This window comes from Euphorbia lathyris, chromosome 8, assembly GCF_963576675.1.
Source record: "Euphorbia lathyris chromosome 8, ddEupLath1.1, whole genome shotgun sequence".
NCBI classification, from domain to species: domain Eukaryota; kingdom Viridiplantae; phylum Streptophyta; class Magnoliopsida; order Malpighiales; family Euphorbiaceae; genus Euphorbia; species Euphorbia lathyris.
Genome location: NC_088917.1, coordinates 69,049,899 through 69,076,668, shown reverse-complemented (window position 1 = coordinate 69,076,668; position 26,770 = coordinate 69,049,899). Strand labels below are relative to the sequence as shown.

The window sequence follows — 26,770 nt, the reverse complement described above, 5'->3', positions numbered from 1 at the left end:
CTACCTATCTTTGAGGTGAAATGATCCGCCCGTAGGACTTGTGAATCCTTCTCTGGAAAGGATAAGAGAGTGTAAAGACCTTGCGTCCAAGGATCGTTTTAACTCTATTGGAGATTGAGATCCACTCACAAGATTGATCTTCTTATGCTTTTAAGGCATCGAGGACGTATCTCTAAGATAGCGATACATTGTAAATGTGGAGAGCGTTGGATGCCCCCCCTCTTTTTAAGACTGGAATATTGATATTGCTGCAGTAAACAATAAAAAGAGCACAGATAATAGAACAAATGATGTTTATTAATGGGAGAAATGCCTTGTTACAGCAGGTGGGTCTTATAGGCGAGCCTCGTTAAAACCTTTAATAAGAAAAACCACATGGGAAAAAGCTTATTAAAGGAAAAAGAGTACTCAAGACCGTATATACACTTCATTTTCTGACAAAATATTTGCGGAGATTTTGGAGGTTCCATGTGCGTGGCAATGTATTGCCCTCCATATCCTGTATTTTAAACGTGGCAGATCCAATCTTGTCCACTATCTGATATGGACCTCTCCAGTTGAGTCCTAACTTGCCCTTGCCTTCTCGAGATTGGACTTTATCAGCTTTACGGAGCACAAGATCTCCCACATTTAGATCCACAAGCTTGGCATTTTTATCATGGTAAGCCGCAATCCGCTGTTTGTATGCTTCCATGCGCACATAGGATTGATCCCTGCGATCTTCTATCTGATCTAGGTGCTCCCTTAGCCGTTTGCCGTTGTCCTCTTCACAATAAAAGGCCACTCGATCACTGGGGACCTGTATTTCGACTGGAATAACGGCTTCAACGCCATGAGAAAGGGCGAATGGTGTTTCCCCCGTAGCCGTCCTCGGGGTGGTACGATAAGCCCATAAAACACTTGTCAGCTGATCCACCCACTTCTTATCATGCTCTCCCAATCTCTTCTTTATCCCCTTCACGATCGTCCGATTAGTAACTTCAGTCATTCCATTGGACTGGGGATAATAAACGGAGGCGAATCTGTTCAGGATGCCCAACCCTTCACAGAAAGCCTTGAATTCGCCACAGTTGAACTGTGTTCCATTATCGGTGATGATGGTATGTGGAACACCGTATCTTCCTACGATGTTGTCTTTGACGAATTCCACCATTCGTTCTGCAGTAATGGAGGAAACAGCTTCGGCTTCTACCCATTTGGTGAAATGGTCCACTGCCACTACCACGTACCTTCTCTGCCGGCGAGTCGGAGGAAATGGGCCGACAATGTCTATTCCCCAGAGGGCGAATGGACGTCCTTCTATGATTGGCCTCTGAATGTGTTTGGCAGTATGTGATTCATTCGCATGAATCTGACAGTTGTGACAAGATTCTACCAATTTTTGGGCATCCAATTCAGCCGTGGGCCAGTAGAAACCTGCTAACCTGGACTTTTTCAAGATGGCGGCGGATGCTTCATGTGCCCCACATGATCCCTCATGTAGCTCCTTGAGGATTTGTTGTCCTTCTTCCGGTAGAATGCACTTCAACCAAGGATGACTAAAGGACTTTCTGTAAAGGCAGTCATTGATCACGGAGAAATAAACCGCTCTGCTAACTATTCGTCGTGCCTCTTCTTTGTCCTCAGGTAAGGTTCCATTCAGCAGATATTGGTGGATGACTGATCTCCAATCATCTTCCACTGTTGTGAGTAGAGAAACTTCCTCTGAGGCGAATGCTGGAGCTATTTTAACTTCGAAGGGACAATCCGGATCCGTCCAGTTCTCCTCGCAAGAGGCCATTTTGGCCAAATGATCCGCCTCTGTGTTGGATTCCCTCGGTACGTGAATCAGTTCCTATTTAGTTTCCTTGGCTTCAAGGTGATCTAGAAACTTTTTGACTTCCGCTACGTATTTGGCCAGAACCTCGTCTTTCACCTCGTAATTCTTGATTACTTGGTTGACCATTAGTTTAGAGTCGCTATAGATCACGATCCGCTCCGGAGTGATTTCTTTGAGTAGGCGTAATCCCAATATCAGAGCTTCATATTCAGCAGCATTATTAGTAGCATGGAAATTTAATTTTGCTGCGTATCGTAATTTTATGTATTGGGGACCCTTGATCACAACGCCTACGCCAGCTCCATCCGCCGAGAAGGCGCCATCGGTGTACATCGACCATTTCTCTATCGGGGGCTTGGGATGATCTATCCCTTCGTCAGTGAATTCATTCACGAAGTCCGCCAGAACCTGACTCTTTAAAGCTGACCTGCTTTCATACCTCACATCGAATTTGCCCAGGCGGATTGCCCATTCCATCAGCCTTCCCGAAGTGTCTGGTTTCTGCAACACCTTTCTCATTAGTATATTTGTTCGAACCACTACAGTATGCGCCTGAAAATATGGCCTAAGGCGGATTGCCGTGGTTACAACAGCCAGTGCCATTTTATCAAGCTTTGAATACCTGGTTTCGGCGTCTTTCAGAACCTTGCTCACGTAATAAATCGGAAACTGCTGGCCGTCCTCTTCTCGTATCATGACCGTGCATACGGCTTTGTCCGTAACCGATACATACATGTAGAGGTCTTCTCCCTTCAAAGGTCGACTCATCATGGGTGGCTCCGTGAGGAACCGCTTGATTCCTTCGAAGGCTCTTTCACAATCCTCATTCCACTCGAATGCCTTTTGCTTCTTAATGACCTCGTAAAAGGGCTGGCATCTGCGGGCTGAACAAGAGATAGACCTGCCCAAGGCTATGATACGCCCGTTAAGGCGTTGTACTTCTCTGATATTCCGCGGTGCTTGCATTTCCAGAACTGCCTTAACTTTGTCAAGATTTGGGCTAACTCCTTTTTCCCTGATCATGAACCCTAAAAATTTTCCATATGTTGCCCCGAAAGTACACTTCTCTGGGTTCAGCTTAATGTTGTGGCGTCGAAGTACGTCCAGTACCTCCTTTATATCATCCGCATGCTTTTCTATGGTCGTACTTTTGATGATCATATCATCTACATAGACAGAATAGTTATCCCCTTTACTATTTGTGAATATCTTGTTCATCATCCTCTGATAAGTTGCACCTGCGTTCTTAAGCCCAAAGGGCATAACTTTGAAACAATAAGTGGCTTGGTGTGTTACGAACGAGGTCTTGATTCCATCTGAGGGCTCCATAGGGATCTGATGATAACTTGACTTCACATCAGTAAAGGAGTACATTGCGTGACCGGCAGTTCCATCTACAAGCATATCAATACATGGCAAAGGATAGTTGTCTTTGGGGCAAGCTTTATTGAGATCTGTGAAGTCAATGCACATGCGGTAAGATCCGCCAGCTTTTTTTACCAAAACGACGTTCGCCAACCACTGATTGTAAAGCACCTCCTCAATGGCATTCGCCTTCTGGAGCTTGGCGATCTCTTCCTCTATCACCTTCTGCCTTTCCGGGCCATGATTTCTCCGTTTCTGAGTCACAGGAACTGCATCCTTATCAATGTTGAGCTTGTGAGTGATTACGTCTGGGCTGATTCCGGGGAGAATTTCATCCTTCCATGCGAAGACATCTTCTGCCTCGTGGAGCACTTTGGTGATTGCATTTTTAATTTCATCTTTGAGCCCTTTAGCCATTCGCACCTGCTTTTCATCCGCCATAAGGTACATTTCGATCTCGCCCAAGGCCATTGTGACGTGCTCCTCTTCGTCTTCCTCCTTAGATTGTGGGCGAATCATTAGTGATGCCGAATATGTCTCTTGGGCCACCTTTTGGCTACCTTTGATCATTACACCTCCCTTGGCCGTGGGAATGTAAAGTGTTAAGTGGCGAATGGAGATAAGAGCTGCAACTTCGGAGATAAAAGGCCGTCCGAGGATGATATTGTAAGCTAACTGACTATCCAAGACCGAAAATTCTAAATCTCCCCTCCAAACTTGATCATCGTCTGTAAGCTCACAGTCCAAAGTAACTTGGCCTTTTGTTTGAATAGTATGTCCTGTCACTCCCAAGATATCGACCACGGTTGGCTCTACTTGAACAGGATCAATCATGAGTTTGGCGAAAGCTCCTCTGGTGATAACATTGCATGAACTCCCAGTATCAATCATTACCCTTTTCATTTCCCAGCCTTCCACCATCATAGTGACGACCAGTGCATCTGCGTGGGGTGGTATCTCAGGACCTGCATTGGAAAAGGGGCGATTTAACGACGTCCTATCAAGGGCGATAGTCCTTGCCTTTTTTAACGTTGGCTGGTACCCAGGTCCGCCTGCTATGACATTGATGGTACCCTTTCCTTTCTTCTTTGGGTCCTCCTTAATCTATCACCATCTCCTTTTTTGCTTTCAGTTTGGATGAACCGATCCAATTTGCCCCTCTCAATGAGACGCTCGATTTCTCGAGCTAACTCCCAACATGCATCAGTGTCATGGCCATTTTTCCTGTGATATTTACAATAGTTTTTAGGATTTTTACCATTATTGGTGTACTCCCCCCCTTTGGTTCGGGGTATGAAATGCTCCGTTTGTGTTGACTGTTCTCGATCCACATAAGGACTTCACTTTTAGAAGCATTGAGAGGTGTGAAAGAGGTGACAAACGTTGATTTGTTCTTAGAATCTCTTCGCCTATTTCTGGAGGAAGAGTCCTGACGCTTGTCTCTGTCTCTATCTCGGGGACGAGATTCGCCCTCGTCCCTCTTCGGCGATGATGGCGAACCTCGGTGAATGTCATCCACTTCTATGAAATCCTTACAACGCTCCATTAACTCTGCCATGCTGGTGGGTTTCTTTCGAATGAGATCTTCCTGCAAACTCTTACAAGTGGTGTTTCTTACGAAACATTCCACAGCTACGGAGATATCCACATCAACAATTTGTATGCACAACTGGTTGAAAGTGTCCACATACTCCCGAAGGGATTCATTCGCCTTTTGCTTTAACTCAAAAAGTTTCCCAGATTTCACCACTGGAGGAATACAGCCAGCAAACTTAGCACAAAATTCCCGGCTCAATTGATCAAAGCTGTTTATCGAACCTGGAGGTAAAGATTGAAACCACAAATAAGCTGGGCCCCCCCAGCGTGGTAACAAACATTTTGCAGAGCACGAGCTCGGTGGCACGGTTGACCCTAAGGAGTATTCGATATTTTCTAACGTGAGCTTCTGGATTGTCACTTCCTGTGTATATTGCAAGATTGGGAATTTTAAAAGCTCTGTCTGTTTCCTCCGCCTCAATCCAAGCTGCGAAAGGCGAATCCCTATTGGCGAACGGGTTATGCCTAGCATTTTCTTCATTCATACGGAGCACCAAGGCCCTAACTCTATCATCAAAATTTTCTGGATCCGCCCTGGGACGACCTCTTCGTGGCGATCTGCTTGGAGAAGAAGAAGAAGAACTTGAATCAGACGAAGGATCTGATGGCGAACGCCCTCCCTCATTACCGCGTCCGCCACCTCCTCCTCTACCTCCTCCTCCGCCACCTCCACCTCCGCCTCCCCCGCCAGGGGGAGCCGGCCCGTTTCCCCCTCCCTGGCTTCCTAACGGGATGTGTCCAACAGTTCCCGAAGGTGGTGGTGGTGGTGGTCCACTTGGATGGGGTGTTTCTTTTGGCCTTTTACTCTGTCCACGACCAGTAGATGGAGGCGATCTACCATGATGGGAGGATCTCGGTCGTCGGGGCGAAAGTGACCTGGATCGCCTGTCTTTCTCCTTTCTGTGCCTTTTGTGTGTTCGCCCTTTGGATCCGCCAGGGGGAAGATTCGTCCGTGGACGCCTGGGGATATTGGATCCGTCTAGATTTAATCCAGGTCTCGCGGATCCACCCGGTAAGGACGAATTATTTCTTTGACTTCCTTTAGCGCCATCAGGAAATAACTCACGATTGATTTGCCGTTCGCCAGTCGACGTTGTGGTGGTTATCATAGAATCCGTGTTGTGAGCTTGGAGGAATGAAGAACTTTGGGCGCCCAGTCCAAAGCTTAACAAAGGCCAAGATGATACGGCCGATGTGGACGCCATGCTCTAGTGTGGAGGGAGGGTCATAAATGACCGCAGGCGATTCCCTGTCTCGGTTCCAAACCGTTCTCCAATTGCTTGGGCACACATATTGATGAAAGCATCTGGAGGCATACTATTTTCGACGTGCGTTGCAGGAGTAGTAGAATCAGTGCGGCCAGCACTAGATGGTGTAACTAATGGTGTTTCAATCCCTGAGGAGGGATTTTGATCTCCGTTTGTCATAGTTTTTTAGTGTGAACGAAAAACCCTTTGTTTGGTCAAGGATTCCACCTTCACCGCACCAATTGATAACAGGTAGCGAAATTCTGGTCAACGTTCGTCCCTATGGGGGCGTCGTTGGGTTCGACGGGGGGAAGCTCCGATGCCAAAGTCAGTAAGATGATTCAAGGAGGCAAACTGAATTGACAAAGGTTGTAAGAATGTGTACCTCGATAGCCTAGGGAATCAGGCTATATATAGCTGGGAAGTTGTAACCTTCAGGTAACTAGAAAGTCTCCATTAATGCTTCATTAATGGCGGTTATGAGTTATCCTTAACCTGGCAGTTTAGCTAATTAATAACTCATTAATGATCTTTTATGGCCGAGTCGACGGCCAGCCGTTATAGAGGTGAATGGAGAGATTCGCCTTATGGGTCCGCCAGCGGATCTCTTGGAGCTGATCCGTGGAGATCCGCCAACCAGCTTCCCCTCGAGGATCACTACGTGGCGTACTTTGAGGTGAATATCCCTTTTGGTCCTCAGGATAATATCTCGATGTTATCAAGGGACAATCCTCTATAATCACTAATGATTTAGAAAAATCCATTGTCCACTCTGCAAGAGAATGTGCAACCCTATTTCCTTCCCTAGGAATGTAACTAAGCGAACAACTACCAAATATCGTAGCCCATGCCAGAACATCTTCATACTGGAACAACAGATGAGAATGTGGGAACTCTCGTGCTTATAATACCTTCATTACCACCTGTGAATCCGATTCTACAATATTATTATTGATCCATATAATATATATGATAAATTATATAATTTCACCAAGTTGTAAAAATAAAGCCAACATTGACAATCAAAAGTTCTGTTATTTATAACGTCATAAATGATACAATTTTACAATTAACGTTTATAAGTTGAACTAGTTTTATCTTTAACTAGAATTATACTATATGGAGTCATAAATTTTATTATCTTCATTTCATATCATAATAAAGATACTTGTATATATCTTATACTAATTTTTTTTCCTTTTTAACTTTGTTCATGTTGTGTTTAGGGACGTGTGTTTAAAAGTCTTTTCTGCTTAATTAAAAAAAAAAAATTAAAGTCTTTTCTGCTTTAATGTTCTATTAAACTTCTCAAAACTATAGTATTTTTTTTTTCTTGTTGTAACTTTAAATCTACGTAACCATTAAGTCTTCAAATCTAACTAAGAAATTAGTAATAAAGAGAGTAATAAAATAAACGTTAGAAATGGCAGCAGTTCATCTGAAAATTTGTCTACTTGTGCTGTGTTGAAAGTTGGACATGTGAGCTTAGCGGCTGGAATTGAAGTGGCAGTACCAGCAGTAACGTAGGAGCCACGTAGGATTATTATTTTTTTTTAAATTCTTTCTTCTCAATAAAATTATATACTCCTACGGAAGCTCATCACTTTATCCCAGCTAAATTTATAAAGGAAAAAGAAAAATCCATCTAGCCAAAATTGTATTTAACTTAAATTGGGATGGTTGGATATATGGACTCAAAACTCGTTCTATGGCTACAAGTAAGGGTGTTAGTGAGCAGAATAGTTTGCAAACGATTTGAGATTAGCTCGGTTAAAGCTCGATTTGAATAGATTCAGCTTAAATTTGAATCGATTCGAGATATCTATATTATATTATTATATATATTAAAACAGTAACGATGGAGCTGAGGTATCGCTCCCTCATTTTTTTACCGATTAAAAATTATTATTCTTTATCTTTTTTTCTTCCGTTTTTGCTATTTTCTCTTTCAAAATTTCTTAGCTGAAATTCTACCTTTTTTTTTCCTCAAAAAAATTCATATTTTTTTCCAATTTAAATATTATTTCAAATAATAGTAACATGTAGTTGATAAAATCTGGTGGTGGTTCATTGATTAAAATTCATATATATCTTTTCCAATTTAAATATTATTTTAAATAAAAGAAAAATGTAGTTGATAAATATTGTTTTTTTGTTTGTATTTTTCTTTTCATATATAACGAAAATTATAATGTAAAAATCTATCTATATATTTATATAAATCTATCTATAAATCTGTATAAAATTAATTAGTTGGTTGATTTATTATTTTTAATTTATTGAATTTATTCTCTTACGTTTTGTTTCTTATCTTTTTGAATTATAAGAGTTTGTTTTTTTACCTTTTTCCAAACTCTATGCCTTATCATTTATCTCTATTAGCCAGTAGTCTTTTAAAGCAAAACGAATTCCCATCTTCTTCAAGGCGAACGATATATACAAGATAAGCTCCTTAATATATGTTAATAGCTTTTTATTCTATGAATTCCTTTGCCTATTTGACCATTTTCTTTCTTCTTTGTTCCATGGTTTAAATTGGTGTGTTTTTTGTTTTATATACTTTCTACTTCTGTTGAAACGCTTCTTATTCTGCTATTATGTTTGCAGAGATGATCATTGGGGCTTTTCAAAATCAAATATGAAAGGTGTACCTTGGAGTTCCCTATGGTGAGTTGTGGAACATAGTCTCTCTTTAACTTTTCAATATATGCATTCTTCCTCTGTTGTTTTAAATTATATATATATATTAGTTTATAAAAAAATTTATATATCTTTCATCGTTTTTGGAACGAGTTGATTTTTATTATTATGGTACCTGTTTAATTATATTGTTTTCTGATGCTGAAAAAGTAAATGCATAAAACGCAGGTTATGAAAATACATTGATGACATATAGCGAGTACGGTGGAGCACGTGTGAGGATTGATCAAAATGCATGTTCACCTGTTAAAGATATCATTTGAGATTTGGTAATGGGTATAGTTTTGTTATTTATATATATATATATATTTTACATTAAATGGATATTTACAAATTTCATTCAAAATTTTCCATTGAAATCAAGAGTTTGTGAAAGCAATGTTTATAACATTTAAAAATTATTATTGAAAATAAAATGTGACAAATCTTATGCTTGATATAGAATTTTGGATTATATTTTGACAGGTTAATACGATAATGAGAATTTTGTATTTTTTTTTTTTTTTTTTTTTGCAATTGATGCAATTAAATGAATAAATTAACATATTAAAAACGAGAGGTTAGAATGCAATTTTTGTATGGTTAAGTTAAGTGCTATATTTTTTTTAATGGATTTCTAGCAATTTTTTGTTTGTTGTTTCTAATTTCTAAATAGATAAAATACTTGAGGTATACGGGGGATACTACTTTTAAGATTATTGGATAACTCTTTTATTTTTCATATTATCTTTAATTAAAATTCAAAAAACTTTGTAACTAATTGTTTTATTTTCGTATTTAATTTGAATTCAGCTATTATCAAATCATGGTTTTTTTCTATTTTATATTATTTGATATTATCTATATAATTTTATGGGGAAAATATAAAAATAATGCTTATGGTTTGTCCAATTTGCAAACAGAGACACATGATTTAAAAGTTTGCAAATAGCGGTATATGGTATGATTTAATTTACAAAATAAGGTATTTCAAATTCCACTTTTAAGTTCTGATTACAACCAATGATATTTTTATCTTGAAAAAAATTGTTCTTACATATCGACAAAACACAGTCCTTCCCCCAAAACGCAGCTTCCTAAATCGAAACCATATATCATACGGTGGAAATTTTACGTTTTTTTTACTAATTTCACTTTTTATGAACTAAAATTGATATTGAAGTTCATTTTACACAACTGCAGTTTAATTTTTGGGTATGTGTTTTGTTAATATGTAAATGTAATTTAAGAAATAAAATAAAAATATTCTTGATTGCACCAGAACATAATAATGTAATATGAAATACCTTATTTTGTAAATTAAATCATACACACAGATCTTTATTTACAAACTTTTAAACCACAGACTTCTGTTTGCAAATAAGGCAAACCACAAACATTATTTTTGTACTTTTTCCTAACTTTATTGTCAAATATGACCCTTGATCTTTCACTTATTATTTCATTAAACCCCGTGTAATATAGAAAACAAGGTTTTCATTCACAGACTTACTTTAAAGAAGGTTGTTTAGTTGTGATGACAATAAATAAAAGTTAAGGACAATCACTTTTCCATGTTGGTTTATTATATCTCTCCCGTCCAGTTTTCAGTAATGTCGAGATGTATGTTGGAGTATCTAAAATGAAAAATAAAAGTGGATTGAAGATTTTTATTTACGACGAAGATAGAACATATAGTCGTATTCAAAATATAGTATCCAAATAGATTTTTAATTTTACAAAAAAAATAGATTTTTAATTATTTATAGTGAATTGTTATGGTAAAATTAGTTATATTGTAAGCTACACATTAATATATTTTTTTCATTCTAATTTAATTATATTTAATATATTTTAAAAGCAACATTTTACCGTGCATCGCACGGGTGCAAGACTAGTTAACAAGTTAAACTTGAGCTCTTTTTTTATAGGAAAAAGTTTAGGTAAGGGTAGTCTGTTAAGTTCTATTCGAAAACTTAAGGACATATTTAATTATTTTTTAATTATTATATATTTCATTACTATTTATTTCAAAATAAAATAATTAATCACTATAGGAAAATAGAACGAGTATATAGTTTCTGACTCTAATTCTCAACTAGTCACAGTTCACATGGTCCATAAATAACACTTAACAGATGCTTTAAGTATTTGGCTAGTTTAAAAATTTAGAATTCAAAGTTTAAAATACAAATACTAAAAAATAATTAGCTTATATATCTCACCGAGTTATCTTTTTACTCTATCATTTACGCTAATAGCACTAACGACTACCGTCCATACACAACTACTACACTGACAATAAGACCATCTGCGATATGTGAATTTGTCTTCTCCGGCCACTAATAGCAACTATTGTTCTTGGAGATCGATCATGACATGTGATGCTTTTTAATATTTTAAATCCATGTAGAGTATGCTAATGATTTTTTTTGTCTTCTATGCTACTTATTTTATACATGCATAGTGAATCTGGTTAAAGTTTGTCAAAACTCGATAAAAACTCGACTTGTCAAAGTTCGATTCGAGAGAGCTCGACTCAAGATATTAACGAGCCACTATCAAACCTACATAGGTTTGGTATCGGTTTAACTCATGAACACCCTTAGCTATAAGTTATATTTAGCTTTATAGGTGCCTTTGTTTTAATAACGATGGAAGCTAGCTAAAAGCATGACCAACATTCTAATCAAGTTGGTATCTCCATACTATCGAACCAAAATTAGGTTCAATATTATTAAAATTAAGCTGAATTCCACCGATTCAATCCCTTTATTGTTACAATAAACTTGGTCAAAGCATTCACGACCTTTTTTCTTCTCTATAGGTATGAGAACTCACAAAGCGTTATGCCAGAATTATACCACATAATCTAACCAATATTGCCTTAAGCCCCAGGAAACATCTTTGGACAGTTGTTTTATCATTTTCATAACATAGGTAGAGTCGTACTCCATCCAAAAATTATTTGGATACATAACCTGTATATTCAAAACAACACTTGTCTAAAAATTGCCCTTTAATATAGTCTTAACTCTTATTTATAGTGCTCAATATCGCTTCGTAGTCAGATTGGGTCTTCTGGTCGAATTTGAGTGTTACGAGTTGATTCGAGTTGGGATTCTGGCATAAGAATTCTGATCGAAATTCATCTCTGGTAGTTGCTCACTGAGCACAAATGGGCTTGCTCGCCGAGCAGGGGTCTCAATGGAAAAATTTAATAAAAAAGATGACACGTGGCATTGGTGTGGTTAACAGTCAAGCGCGTTTTCTACACGGTTCAATATTTTGACCGAACATAGGGGTGTAAGGGGGTTGTATGTGATGTTTTTGGAAAGTTGAGGGGGTTGAGAGGTTGTCCCCTAAGTTGAGAAGGACAAGTGAAAAAAAGTTACAAGTTTAGGGAGTTGGGTGCTTATTAAGCCTATAAACAATACATAATAGTTATCACATTTCAAGGAACGCAACTGATGGTGAATATTACGTATCTAGGGGTGAGATCCTTAAGAAAATAACATTTTTATCCATAATTACCACCTTTTAATCCCAAATAAAGGTTTTACCATATATTTATTTTTTATTTTACACCCAAATAGCTATTCGCAATGAACTAAATTTTATCAAACAAATTTACACAATCAGCTAGTCAAATTAGTCAGTCAAATCAACTAACCAAAAAAGTAATCAGCTAACGGTCTTATTTGGTAAAGAGTTTTTTGGGGTAGAATTAGAGGTTTGAAGCACTTTAGAGGTTTTGACTAGTCAAACCTTAGTGGTGTTTGGTGAATAGAAGTTTGAAAGAGCTTATTGAGTCCAAAAAACTAGTTTTGAAAAAGCTGGTTTTATGAGTTTTTCAATTAGCTTATTGCTTTATCTCTTTTTAAGAACATTTTTACCTCTAATTACTACCATTTAACCATAAAATAACAATGTACTTATTTGTTATTTTATACAAACAACTATTAGCAATCAACTAAAATTTACCAAATAAGTTTTCACAGTCCGTCAGTCAAATCAGCTAACTAAAAAGGTAATCAACTAATAACTAATATAATCAGTTAACACCTATTTACCAAACAAGACTAACAGCTAATAGCTAATTGTCAAATACGGCCATAAACTTTAACAACATTCTAGTAGACAACATGATACTACTAAGTAAGAAATACAAGAAATATATTTATTAATACATTAAACTTTCTTATGTTTATAATCCGAATCCATTAAGGTTTAATTCTAATACTGTCGGTCACATTCTAGCTAGAGCAACGTATTTATTGACAAGACTGATAGTTTGGTCTTCGAAACCACTGATTTTATCCTTCAAGTTCTGTATTCTAATTCTGTTTAAATGAAAAGTTTATTTGGTTTCAAAAAAAATCCTAATTCTCTTAATTTTACGTATTACATTACATCATGTTATATTATTCTAATTCTGTTTAAATGAAAAGTTTATTTGGTTTCAAAAAAAATCCTAATTCTCTTAATTTTACGTATTACATCATGTTATATTACTATCCTATTATAGTACTTCATTTTGAAAGCCCTATTTGTTCTAATGGATTGAATATTTGTTTTTGTAAATTCTTTTATTAACAAAATGCAAAAAAAAAAGCCTGGAACAATAATTCAGACAACATAAAATCTAAAATAAAAGTTAAAAAGGATGAAAAACTTCTACAGTAAACTTCTACAGTATAATATTTTTTTTAGAGATAAAGAACAAAATTATTTAACGTTTACTGTCAGGAGTAATTTTATCTTTAACATCTAAAATGGTGTAACTTTACCCTTAACTTTGGTACGTAGCGAAAAACAATTTTATCTCTAACGTTATTAAGTTGGATCTATTTCAGATATTATGGTAAAACATAGATATTTTGTACATTATTCTGTACCAATTGCATATCAATTTGTTTAAAAAAAGATTTTATATTTATGTGATTTAATAATAGAATTGGAGGTTAATATTTATTAATTCGGTGAAATATTTTGAATTTTTTTATCCAACTCGTAAAGTAGACTTCATATTTTTTAATTTTTTTTTAAAAAATTCACGTCTAATTATATGTTTATGATCTGTCACTAATGAGTGATAAAATAACTCACATGTAAAGTATAGATGACAAGATTTATAACCGAGAAGACAGTTTGATGAATTGTTTCTAAAATTGACCTAACTTGACAACATTAGGAGTAAAATTGCTCTTGACTGCTGATGTTATGAGTAAAATTGCACGATTTTAGATATTAGAGACAAAATTGCTCATAACGATAAACGTTTGAAATATTTTTACACTTTATTTATATATATATTTTTTTTATCTTCACCATGAAGTATGAAAAACACAGAGGAATTATTATTTCCATGATTTCCCTCTCATTAAATATTCAAAACACCAAAGTTATTAATAAAACAATTAATAGACGATAGTATAGTATAGTCAATAGAAACCGCCCACTCATCCCGTAGAAATCTTCCACTTGCTTCTCCCTCTCCCATCTCTCACTCAATTCTCCATTTATATTTCTTTCCCCTCGATTCCCGTGCTCCCCCCTTTCTTTACCTCTATATCTGTGTCATCTTCTCCCCCTCTCTCAATCACAAAACCCCCCCATTCCCCCCCTCCCCTCTCTCCAAAATTCAAACCCCAATACTCTCTAAAGTTCACACCTTTGCTTCAAAACATGAACATGGATGATCATCACAACTGGCTCGGTTTCTCCCTCTCTAACCATTATCAAACCCCCCCTGATTCCTCCGAGCTCTCCCTTTTTGAAGCTTTCAATACTAGAACTACTAACTCAGGTCCAATCTTTTTTCACCTCTTTTTAATTCACATGCATGTTGGTATTTCAAAAATGATGTAATTATCATATATTTATGTTATAGCTGACACGACTTGATTTCACTTTCTGATTCATACAGTTAGTGTTGTGGTGGATAGAAGACAAGATGAGCAAGATCATGGAAAGACTGATCTTTCTATATTTACAAGTACTACTGGACCTAAGCTTGAGGATTTTCTTGGTGGTGGTGGTGGTTCTACTACCGGAGCTGCACCTGCATCTGCACCGCCACCGTCGACACTAGTTCCGTCAGGGGGTAGTGGTGGTTCTGGGTTGAGTGATACTAGTTGTGAGATGTTATATGACTCTGAGCTTAAAACTATAGCAGCTAGTTTTCTAAGGGGTTTTGCTGCTGCTGCTACTTCTACTGCTGCTGCTGCGCAGCAGAATAGTGGTGCAATCCAGAAATTTCAGCAGTTTTCTGAATCTACTCCGAGGAAATCTGTTGATACTTTTGGACAACGGACTTCTATCTATAGAGGTGTTACCAGGTAATTGTTTTAGTCTGTTAGTTCAGTTGGCAACGCAGACTGAGTTGTTCGGATGTATTTAATGGGAATCCAACTGAGTTTGTGGAAAGAAATCTCTGAAAAGATGCACTGATTTGACTAGTAGTCTTAATCAAAGGCTTTGATGCTTACTAAATAACACAAAACGAGGAGTTTTAACTGTGACTAAACTAGATCAAAATAAGATTATCCATATGAGATACTACAAAACCCTAGAAGATTGTCCATCAATCTATATTGCATTGACACTTCTAGTTACTAGCGTTTTTGCTGTTTGTGTCCATGTTCATTTTCGTTTCTAAGCTATTTTATGAAGTTTATGTTTTAGAAATAACGTTTTCCGTCTCCGTGTAACATCGCGAGCAACTAATTCATTGATTTTTACTGTTTTAGACATAGATGGACAGGAAGATATGAAGCTCATTTATGGGATAATAGCTGCAGAAGGGAAGGCCAGAGTAGAAAAGGGAGGCAAGGTAATTAACTTCATTATCCTATTATTTTATCTGATTACTTGGTTCGAGACTCGTTAGTTAGATCTAGGTGAAAGGACTTAAATTTAATGGCAGAAATCCCAAGAGCAGGAGTAGTAATATTTATTTTAGATCTTCTTCTGTAAAAAATTCTAGTGTTAGATTTTTGGTTCAGCTATTTCTTTGCTAGGTTTCTACAGTTGATATTAATGAAGATTCTGATCTGCTTTTGTTTGTTTTCTTTTTATGGTCATGCTACATGACGCATCATTGCTGCAAAATCCATCATTATTTTTCCTACAGTTTATTTGGGTAAGTTCTTTATTTTCTTATTTTATTTATGTTCTTCTTTCTTATTCCATTATATCATCATTTTTGTGTTTGTTTACATATGATTAAAATCATCATTTTAATCAAAAATATTCTTCTTCCATGAATTAAATCATTATGATCATAATCATCAGATTTCAGTACTTTAGATTTTGATCAATTCAAGATTCCATTTATTTTGTTTTGTCTTTGAATCTATTTAGATTCTTCTAATTGCAAAATAGTACCATTATCATTATTTATGATACATTTTTGCATATTATACCATTTCAGGTGGCTATGATAAAGAGGAGAAAGCCGCAAGGGCTTACGATCTTGCTGCTCTCAAGTATTGGGGTCCGACCACCACTACAAACTTTCCGGTCAGTCCAGTCACAATTCCGGTTATACGTGTCAACATCATATTATATTGTGTCATGTCAGTCGGGTTATTTTCGTATGAATTTTTTATTTTGTTATTCTGCTTTAGATTTCCAACTATGAGAAAGAATTGGAAGAGATGAAGCACATGACAAGGCAAGAATTTGTTGCTTCACTTAGGAGGTAATATATAATACAAAAATATTCACTTTAATTATAACTTCTGTAAATTTTTCTTTCTTAATATATATATATATATATATTTTTTTTTGTATTTATTATAGGAAAAGTAGTGGCTTTTCTAGAGGAGCTTCAATTTACAGAGGTGTCACAAGGTTTGTGATATAATTAGTATATTATATGGTTGGACTAGCTAATTATTAAATAATGCACATTTTGATTTTTGGTACATTTATATCTATGTAACTTTAGGCACCATCAACATGGTAGATGGCAAGCAAGAATAGGAAGAGTTGCAGGCAATAAAGATCTCTATCTCGGAACTTTCAGTGAGTTTTCGAGTCTTCGTTCGTGTGTTCGTTGAACGTAATTCGTGTAGTTATGTATAAAAGTGTAACATTTCTTGTAAATAGGCACACAAGAAGAAGCTGCAGAGGCTTATGATATAGCAGCAATCAAGTTCCGAGGCCTAAACGCAGTAACGAACTTCGACATGAGTCGTTACGACGTAAAAAGCATAGCGAACAGCAATCTTCCGATCGGAGGAGTATCCAGCAGCCGGTCTAAGAACTCATCAGACTCAGGTTCAGATAGCAAAAGCATTGAAGGATCGCGATCAGACGATCGCGATCTTTCCTCCGCATCCTCGGTCACATTTGCATCATCTCAACCACCCGCAATGTCTACACTATCCTTCGCAATGCCAATCAAGCAAGATCCATCTGATCATTACTGGTCCAACATTTTCGGATGCCAAAACACTAGCTCAAAGAACACCAATGCTGATCATTTCTTGTTCCCGACGGGGTCTGCTTTTCCGAGTTTGGGCATGGACTTCAACAGCGGAAACGAAAGCAATAATCACAACAACAACGGAGTTCTATTTAATGATAATAGTAATGGTTATATTCAGCAAGAAAGTCCATCAAGTTCTTTGCCATTTGCTACACCTATTGGCCTAAATAGCAGCAATAGCAGTAACTATGAGGGGAATTCTGGTTATGGAAATTGGATTGCACAATCTTTGCATTCTTTTCCATCTGCAAAACCCAACATTTCGATCTTTCAGACGCCAATTTTCGGCATGGAATGAGAATTTGTGCAATTAAGTGAAAGTGCATGAAATTAAGTGAAAGTATATGAAAATGGAGCAGAAATGAAGTGAAAGTGTATGAAAATGGAGCAGAAGATTGATTGGTGGGTCAAACTTTGAACAAGAAGTTCTATGGAGGACTTTATTTACTAACTTAACTTGTTTCTTTTTACTTTTTTATGGTCTTTGGTTCTTTCTTTTTGTTTTCAATTTTTTTTTGAATGACTTTACTGACATGAATTTTACTTGGTATAAAAAGGGGAAAGAAAAAGAAAAAGAAATGGTTTTGTAGGTTTGTGTCTTGTGGGTATCAAATTATGATGAATGTGAAGAATTTTGTTCACATTACATTGGCATATTGTCTTTATCTTTTATGTGTATACATAGGCAATAACATCTTATCTTTTTCATTTCCTGAATTGGAATATCAATAATGGATGTGTGTTTGCAGTGGCAATTTCAACAAAAAAATGAGAGGGCGAGCCTTGGCGCAACGGTAAAACGTTGTTGTCGTGTGACCAGAGGTCACGGGTTCGAGTCTTAGGAGCGGCCTCTTGCCAATTAAATTGGCAAGGGAAGGCTTGCCCCCAATACACCCTTGTGGTGGGACCCCTCCCCGGACCCTCGCTCAGCGGGGACGCGTAATGCGACCGGGCCGCCCTTTTTTTATTGGATCATCAAATTCTCTATTATGAAACATTGTATGATGGGGATTTCAAGACATGATAAGGAGATTTAGGTACGTGATCTTGGAGTCTTTATCAGCTATACCATAGCCTTGACTTGAAGCAGATTCTTGAGAGGGGGCCCTGGATTTTTGATGGCCATTATCATCATTCATCATTTGTAGGAGTGCCTTTTTTATCATCTCTCAGTTTGGGTTCGAACCCATGACATCCCTCTTGATTATATGTCAACAAATGTAAGACTTCAGCTGGGGAAGTTTATGGGGGAATTCTTTGCATATGATCCCAAAAATAATTCAAGTGGATGGAAGAGCTTCATGAAGATCCGGGTTCGATTAGATGCTCGATTACCATTGAAATGATAGAATAAGGTCAAACTACGTAGCGGAGCAGGAAGCATAATGCAATTCAAGTACGAGATCCCAATGATGACTCAAGTGTGCTACATGTGAGGGCTATTGGGGCACAATGACTCTCATTGCCCGAAACGGTTCAACCCGGTGGAAGGTGAGGTGCAACTTGAATATGGAAGGTGGATTACTGATGCTAACCGAAGGCAAGGTGCATGAGGAGGTGAACTGTGGCTAAGGGAAGAACATGGGGGCAGTAGTTGTAGGTAGTGTTACTAAATCTAATTCCATAGTTGATTGAGCTAAAATACTATGTTTCTTAAACTTCTATGAAACAACTGCATCATCTATACTAAAAATATAGTCTCTAGTTACATTTGAATCATTTGACAAAATTTTTCTACAACGCATCCTAGATGTCCTTAATAGATTTGTTGTCAGCATTGTAGTATCCATACAAGTCATCAACCAAACCGTTCAAGATGTAATTTTTACAGAGAAAATCAGTTTGTATCCACTTATCAATATCATGCTTCTTGGCCTCAGTGGCAATTTCAACAAGAATGGGTTTTTCAGAATTGAGAACAGAAGCAACCCTTTTTGTGGTAAGATAAAACATCTTTTGTTTCCATCTTCGAAAAGGATCCCCCTCAAACCAAAATGGCTTGTTGATATCAGTTAGCCTAGTAGTCTGATCAATAGTCATAGAAGCAAGGATTGCCTTAAAATTGTTGAAGTACATTAAAAGGAAGAGCACAAATACCAAATCTAAAAATCTAGGATGAATCGCGGATAAGGTCGCCCTCTTTAAGAATTTCACGACACTGCCTCAAAACTGTGTAAGAAGACTTTGAGTCAATCGTCTCCAAGATAAAACAACTTAATCACTCTGTAATTGATTCTGAAATGCACGATTCAGAATCGTTCAGTTACTACACTCAAAGATAAACGGCTGGTTTGGGTTTTCAAAATTGGAAAATAATCTTTCTGTCATGTTTTCTTTGCAGAGTTCAGTTTCTATTTGGAAGAGAACAACTGAAAGGGAACATGCAAAGAATATTGATTAGTGGGAGACTGATTCAAAAGGTTTTAAAACTGAATTAAATAATTAATATAAGTGTCTAACTCGGTTTGTCGATGCATATATGAGGTGGTTAAAGGTCAAACAAACATCATGTTGATCCTCTCCCTTCCACAATTGGTAACTAATTACTAATTAGTATAGTTGGATAATATATAATTATATTTATATAAATATAAGTATAAAAAATGTATTTTTATATTTTTTAATATCTAATTGACATTCAGTCGGTCTCAGTTAACAACAGTTTTTGAAATACCAAAACCGTAATCGTAATTTTAACTATTAACCACTATTTTTAAAATTAAAAACGTATACTAATCCATTAATTTTGATTAACTTTATTTTCAGTTTGGTTTTTTTCGATTTCACATTCTTTTTTCCACCTCTAACTCTAGCCATAACAAATTCAACTTTCTCTCTTTTTAACTTCCTCTATCCTATGGAATTTTGTCCTTAATCTATCTCTAATTACTAAGTCAAGTCTATTTGATTATTTAGGTTATTGAGTAATCAACTTTAATAACTTTCTATAGCTTTTTATCCATTAATTATTGCCTTTATTTATTTTTCCCTAAAAAGATAAGGAATTAATCATGATTAAGTCACGTTGCATTGAATAAAAAATAAATAATTTTCAGCAATATACAAAAGTTGCATACTTTTTATAATTGTGCTATAAAATGGCTAATATGTACGTACTCAGTTTGATGATTGTTACATAAAATGGCTGATCAATGTATGGTCTAAATTTGACACCTTGCCTAAGGTTGGCCCGACTTTGAATAAAAACCATAAAGTATAAAAGTATAATTAATAATACTAATAATAATAATAGAACAAAAAGAAAAAGAAATGTGAATGAATTCAAAATAGCCATAATTGATATTCAATTTGGCCGCCAAAAAAAAAAAAAAAAAAAAAAAAAAAAAAAAGTGTATTTACCTTTCCTTAAAGTTTGAAAATTGAATTGCATGCTAACAATATTATTTATTATTTTGACGACAAAACTATAGTGCACGTCTAATATTCAAAATATACGTACATAGTTCATTAATTTGCTCATACCCAAATTGGAGATGTAGCTAATCATAAATACAGAGTTAGACTATACTTACTTTGCTTTTTATAAAGTAGGTCTACTTTGTTTTTTCCACCATTGACAAAGTAATCTCATCCAATAGTATAAAAAAACAAAGTAAAGTTTACTTTGTAAAAAACAAAGTAAGCATAGAAGACACCCATAAATATAATATCAACAAGAGTTTTATCTTTCAAATCTTATATTAATTGGTGATATATAAAAGATGTGAGATAATATGCTCTCATTTTTTTTTCCGAAAAGAATGCAATTAATAAACCTCTACTGGGCAATCAAAGTTAAGTATAGATTGTAAAAAAGACGGAACAACATTAAAAAAACATGGGACAAGAATAAGAACGAGAGGACTTCGCTAAAGAGTGAGCCACCTCATTCGCTTGTCGCCTTACAAAACAAACAAAATAATTGCTGTTAAGAAGAAGAGAGCGACAACAAGACACCAACAAGCCAAACATACAATATAGTAATAAGCTGGTTATTAATATGTTATAATTTAAGTAGGGATAATATAGTAAAATATATATTATTTTATGTCTATCCATATCCAACATATAAAACATAGAATACAACTATTTTATTTTTATCTTTATTCCAAATTTTTTTATCTTTTATTTTTATCTCACATTTATTTCTTGATATAATTAGTAAATTTTATTTACACAAATTTTCTTACCTTAAGAGAGAAAATGATATATTCTTTTCTTTGGGTCCGACCGACCGGTCCGGTCAGTGGGAATTACATTCCCCTTCTTTTTGTTATTGTAAATATTTTTGGAGGTAAAGTTAATATGAATATAAATGATACTCAAATTTTGAATAAATCATATGAAAGTGGCAGCATTTTATGTTATGTTAACTATGTTTTAAAAAGGATAAGGTTTTAACGTTTATAATCATGAGTAATTGTATCTCAATGTTGGCAGTCAAAATCAATTTTACCTTTTAATGTTATCAAGTTAGGTCAATTTGAGAAATAATTCATCAAACTTTTTTCTTAGTCATTAATCATGTCATCTATATTTCATATGTAAATCACTTTTTCACTCATTAGGAACAGATCATAAACTTATTATTAGATGTGAATTTTTTTAAAAAATATAATGTGTTTTGTACGAGTTGGACAAAAACAATTGAAAATATTTCGCCAAATTTATAAAAATTAATTTCCAATTCTATTATTAAATCACAGAAAATATAATTTTTTTTAAACAAATTCATATGCAATTGGTGCAAATAAAGAACAAAATATTTGTGTTTTATAATAATATTTGAAATTGACCCAACCTGTCAACATTAGGGGGTTGATATCGGAATATCAGAATATAACACCTCGAGACCTGTAAAACAAAAAACAATTAGGCAGAGGTCCTCTCTGATGTCTAAGTCAGTATGAGAATACCAAGCTTAGAGAGTAATCAAGAAGTTTGAGTGTATAGAATTGAGTACATTTCTCTTTGAATTAAGCTCCTATTTATAGACATTTGAGCTTAGGCCTAGATACACGTATCATCATCGTATTGGTCCGGAATCTACATTCCCTCTTCAAATAGCCTTAGCATGTATCTGAGGTCCGAAGCCTTATTTCTTTTAAATACCTTTTGGGGATCCTAGATGGACTTGTTCAAAAGTAGGCCATGGGCCTTTTAGAACCACCTGAGATCCAAATGATATTATTTACCATATTAGTGGTAAAATTGCTATACTATTTTAGACATTAGAGATAAAATTGCTTCTACTTGAAAACTTTAGCATTTGTTTGGGAGTTTGGAGATTAATGAAGGTGAGAGTTAACGGAGGTAACGGAAAGGGAAGAGAAGTGATGGAAAGGAAAGTTAAAAATTAACCTTGTTTGGGAGTTTATAGGATGTAAATGAGGTTGAATGTTTAACTTCGTTTGGGAGTTTAAATCTGGAGGGGAAGGAAAGTTAAATTTACTCTGCATAGACAAGAAATTTTAAAAAATTTACGTTACTCCCATTAACCCCAATTTGGAGGTTAGAGGAAGTAAACATTTAACCTCATTAACTCTCAAAAAATAACTCCCAAACAAGGTTAATTTAATACTTAATCTTCCATTACTTCCATTTACTCCCATTAACCTCCTCCCAAACAAGGGCTTAAAGTATTTTTACACCTTATTTAAAAAAAAAAAAAAAGGAATATGATGATGAAAAGACATACTATATTCAAATTGATAAAATTCAGAATGCTCCACAAACATAATTAAAAGGTAGTCTAACTCTAAACTCTTAATTACTTTGACCAAAACTAAAATGACAGAAAACAAAACAAACAAAAATTGCCATCATACACCAAACTTTAACAAGATAATAATATTTCTTTTCAAAAAAATAAAATAATATACAATACGACACAAACCTACAACTATCTTGTTAATTTTGTCTAATAGCCTTTTCGACAATGTCCCCTTCTATTATTATTATTATTATTATTATTATTATTATTATTATTATTTCCAAATCCAAAATTCCTGTCCTTTTCTTGTCTCTCATATCCTTGGTGTATAGGCATGGACATGAAAGACAATGGCTTTGTTGGCAACCAAAAAAAACAGATACACAGTAAATAAAAGAAAAAATTTGACCCTAACATTAAAAAAAAATGTATAATATTGTAAATTTAATCCTGATAATTTTAAGAAAAATCAATTTTAGATATATGTTATAAAAAAATTAGAAAAAATTGGTTTGATTGAGTTTTAACTGTCACTTCAGATATTCTGAATATCAATTATTTATAAAATATTTAGTATTTGACTAATAAAATTATAAATTTTTTTGTTAAAATATTAAAAATTAAATCTGCTACATATAAGTTAATCACACAAAAGTTTATCATATTGTCTAAAATATTTATTATATTATTAATATAGTTAAAAAAACCAACAAAAAAACATATAAAACTGTTTAAATTTATCAACTTGTTTGAAAGGTTCATTGTGACAATTAAATAATAGTCAAACCAATTTTTTCAAATTTTCGATAGAGCGAGATTAAAATTAATCTTGATTGAAAAAGTTATGATTAACTTTGCATCATTTCATACATTAGGATAAATTTGCACTTCACTTGAAATATCAGAATTAAATTTCACCCTTATCCCTTCAAATATATCTGAATATTTTAATGGGCAAAGTACGAAAAAAATGCTCGTGGTTTACCTTATTTGCAAATAGAGGTCCGTGGTTTAAAAATTTGCGAATAGAGGTATGTGGTATGCTTTTTTTACAAAATAAAGTATTTAAAATTAAACTTTTAAGTAATTGATGACAATAAGAGCATTTTTTAGTTTTTTTTCAATTATATCTATATATTGGCAAAACAAAGATCCCAAAATCAAATTGAAACGGTGTAAAATGAATTTAAATATCAATTTAGTTCATAAACTGTCAGATTAGTAAAAAAAACGTAAAATTCCACCATATTATTTATTAGGTAAAAGCTAACGAGCGCCCCCGGGACGCTAGATAAGAAAAATAATTATCACTAATTACTCCATTGAAAGAATAAATAAAAGGATGTCATTATTGATCATTAATCATTTTCTTTTTACTTTTTTTTTTTTTGGTAGAAAAGGAAAAGAAAAACGAATAACAACAAACTACCCAGGAATTAGCCTAGGGAAGCTAACCCCAATCCTATCTTCTAAGAGAAGATGAGAGATGAAACTAGGAGAAACAGGAAGGGTAGTAACGCCTAACGTCCCTTCATGGCCCGCCGCCGCCAAGCGATCAGCAACACGATTCTGCTCTCTAAAAATGTGTCTGAACTCTACGAACTCAAAGGAGGAGCAAAGCCTTATAATAGCTTTGATGAGGTTGCGACTGTTAAGACCCATAGAATGATTCTCAGAAATCATTTTGATTGCTTCCAAATTATCAGACTCCACAGAGAGCCTCTTAACACCCAGCCTTTTAGCAAGATTGATTCCAGTAAGAATAGCCCAGAGCTCCGCAGAAAAGGAAGAACCCAACCCTAAATTCTGGGAGAACCCAGAAAGCCAGACGCCCCCTACATCTCTAAGCACACCTCCAGCCGCAATCTTACCGTTACTGAGGCAGGAACCATCAGTATTCAGCTTCACAACCCCCTCTCTTGGCCTGCTCCATCCCACGAGATGGACATCACAACACTGAGAGGCTCTGGCAAGGGACTCTCCTTTGAAACTATCGATAATAGAGAAAAGTTTTTTCGAGAAGAAATCAGCTAAGTTTGTCATAAAAACAGTTTTATCTCCAAAAATCTCCTCGTTTCTCCATTTCCAAACTTGGTGACAGATAATAGCAAAGAAAATGTCACCATGCTCCATGTATGGAAGCAACTTTCCTCTAACACCATCAGAGAACCAGTCGACCTCAGAATGTGCCATGAAGGAAGAGAAAATATGGTGTGGGAGAATTTTCCTCCAAACCTCTTTACTATTAGAGCAATCTCTAAGAGCATGGCACAAAGTCTCAACATGGCCTCTGCATCTACTGCAAGCTCCAGAATCAGCCAAGTGCCTTCTGTGCCTATCCGAATTAGTAAGAAGCCTGTCCTTAACGCCCAGCCACAGGAAACTCCTAATACGGAAAGGAACTTTAAGGGTCCAAATCGACTTCCACACATCCGAGGGAGGATCAGATCTAAAGAGAGAGAAAGCTTCAAAGGCCGATTTGCAAGAATAAACTCCATTGTTAGTCAGCGCCCAACAGTGCCTATCCAAGTCTTCCTCTTGATTACTCACCTTCACTCCCCGCATTCTAAGGAGAGTCTCAAGGCTAAAGAAAGTATCAAACTTTGACCAGATCCAGTCCCCTTCCGAGTCAACCACATCGGCAATCCTCTAGTTGCGTATATCACTAGGCGGGGGGGAAGAACACACCTCAATTAACGGTTTATCCCCAATCCAGTTATCAAACCAGAAACTAATGGACTTACCATTCCCCACCTCCAGGCCAACTCCCGAGCAGAACTCATCAAACACAGCACTAAGTCCTTTCATTTTTTTTACTAATTGATTATTAATTACTCCATTTTATTCCTACCATAACATCTCATTCCCTCTATTTTCTATTCCCACCATTTCATCTTCAGAAATTGAAAGAAAAAAATCTCAAAAGGAAGGTGAAATGATGGAAAATATTATGGAGGGAATGAGATTTTTTTCTTGACGGAAGATGAAATGGGATGATGAGAAACTCAAGTTTATTTATTCTTTTATAATTTATTATCTTTTTTCTAATGAATTAATAACCACTTTATTTATTCTTTCAATTAAAATTATAAAATTTTTAAGGGAAGGTGAAATGGTGGGAATAAAAAATAGAGGGAATGAGATGTTATGGTGGGAATAAAATGGAGTAATTAATGATCAATTAGTCAAAAAAAAATGATTAATGATTAATTAGTCAAAAAAATGATTAGTGATCCATTAGTAAAAAAATGATTAATGATCAATAATGATATCATTTTATTTATTCTTTCAATGTAGCAATTAATGCCAATTATTTTTCTTATCTAGCGCCCCGGGGCGCCCGTTAGCGGGCTCGTATTTATTATTTCGATTTAGGAAGTTATTGTTTTCGGGAGTTATGTTTTGCTGATATGTAATAATACTTTTTTTTAAATAAAAATGTCTTTAGTTGTAACTGTTAGAGATAATATTCTAATTATCTCTGTAAATAGATTCCTATCTAGTTAGAGTTTTACTCTGTCTATATTCCTAGCTAGGTAGAGTTTCAATACGACTATACTTATATATTGTATTCCTATACAAACTATTATTGGCTCACTATAAATACAAGGCCTCTGAGCCAGAATCATTAAGCTGATTCAATGCATTATTGTGCCTATTACTTATCTGTCTATCTCCATATTCCTATCATTATCAAATCATTCAACCAACATGGTATCAGTAGTATCCACTTCCGCATCCTCCGAATCCTCTGATCATCCTCAATCACCCACTTTTACACAGTACAAAGCCGCGACCACTGCCACCGCCGCCGCAAACGTCGCAGCCGCCGGAGTCGCTGCCGTCCGGATCGA

The 26,770-nt window shown here is 35.4% G+C and overlaps 1 protein-coding gene across 1 annotated transcript; it reads left to right on the top strand.

Moving 5' to 3' along the window:
• The first annotated feature begins 14,309 nt into the window (after nucleotides 1–14,309).
• LOC136203724 (AP2-like ethylene-responsive transcription factor AIL5) lies at nucleotides 14,310–18,959 on the top strand. Its single transcript, XM_065994937.1, has 9 exons — nucleotides 14,310–14,515; nucleotides 14,636–15,047; nucleotides 15,459–15,541; nucleotides 15,842–15,850; nucleotides 16,142–16,230; nucleotides 16,338–16,411; nucleotides 16,513–16,563; nucleotides 16,661–16,737; nucleotides 16,822–18,959. The coding sequence occupies exons 1-9, from the start codon at nucleotides 14,395–14,397 to the stop codon at nucleotides 17,499–17,501; spliced, it is 1,596 nt and encodes a 531-aa protein (XP_065851009.1). The 5' UTR covers nucleotides 14,310–14,394; the 3' UTR covers nucleotides 17,502–18,959.
• The last annotated feature ends 7,811 nt before the right edge of the window (nucleotides 18,960–26,770 follow it).

Coding starts and splice junctions, on each gene's coding strand:
- LOC136203724 (XM_065994937.1), top strand. CDS start 14,395: ATGAACATGGATGATCATCACAACTGGCTCGGTTTCTCCCTCTCTAAC. Junction 14,516..14,635: donor TACTAGAACTACTAACTCAG/GTCCAATCTTTT, acceptor TGATTCATACAG/TTAGTGTTGTGGTGGATAGA. Junction 16,231..16,337: donor CCACCACTACAAACTTTCCG/GTCAGTCCAGTC, acceptor ATTCTGCTTTAG/ATTTCCAACTATGAGAAAGA.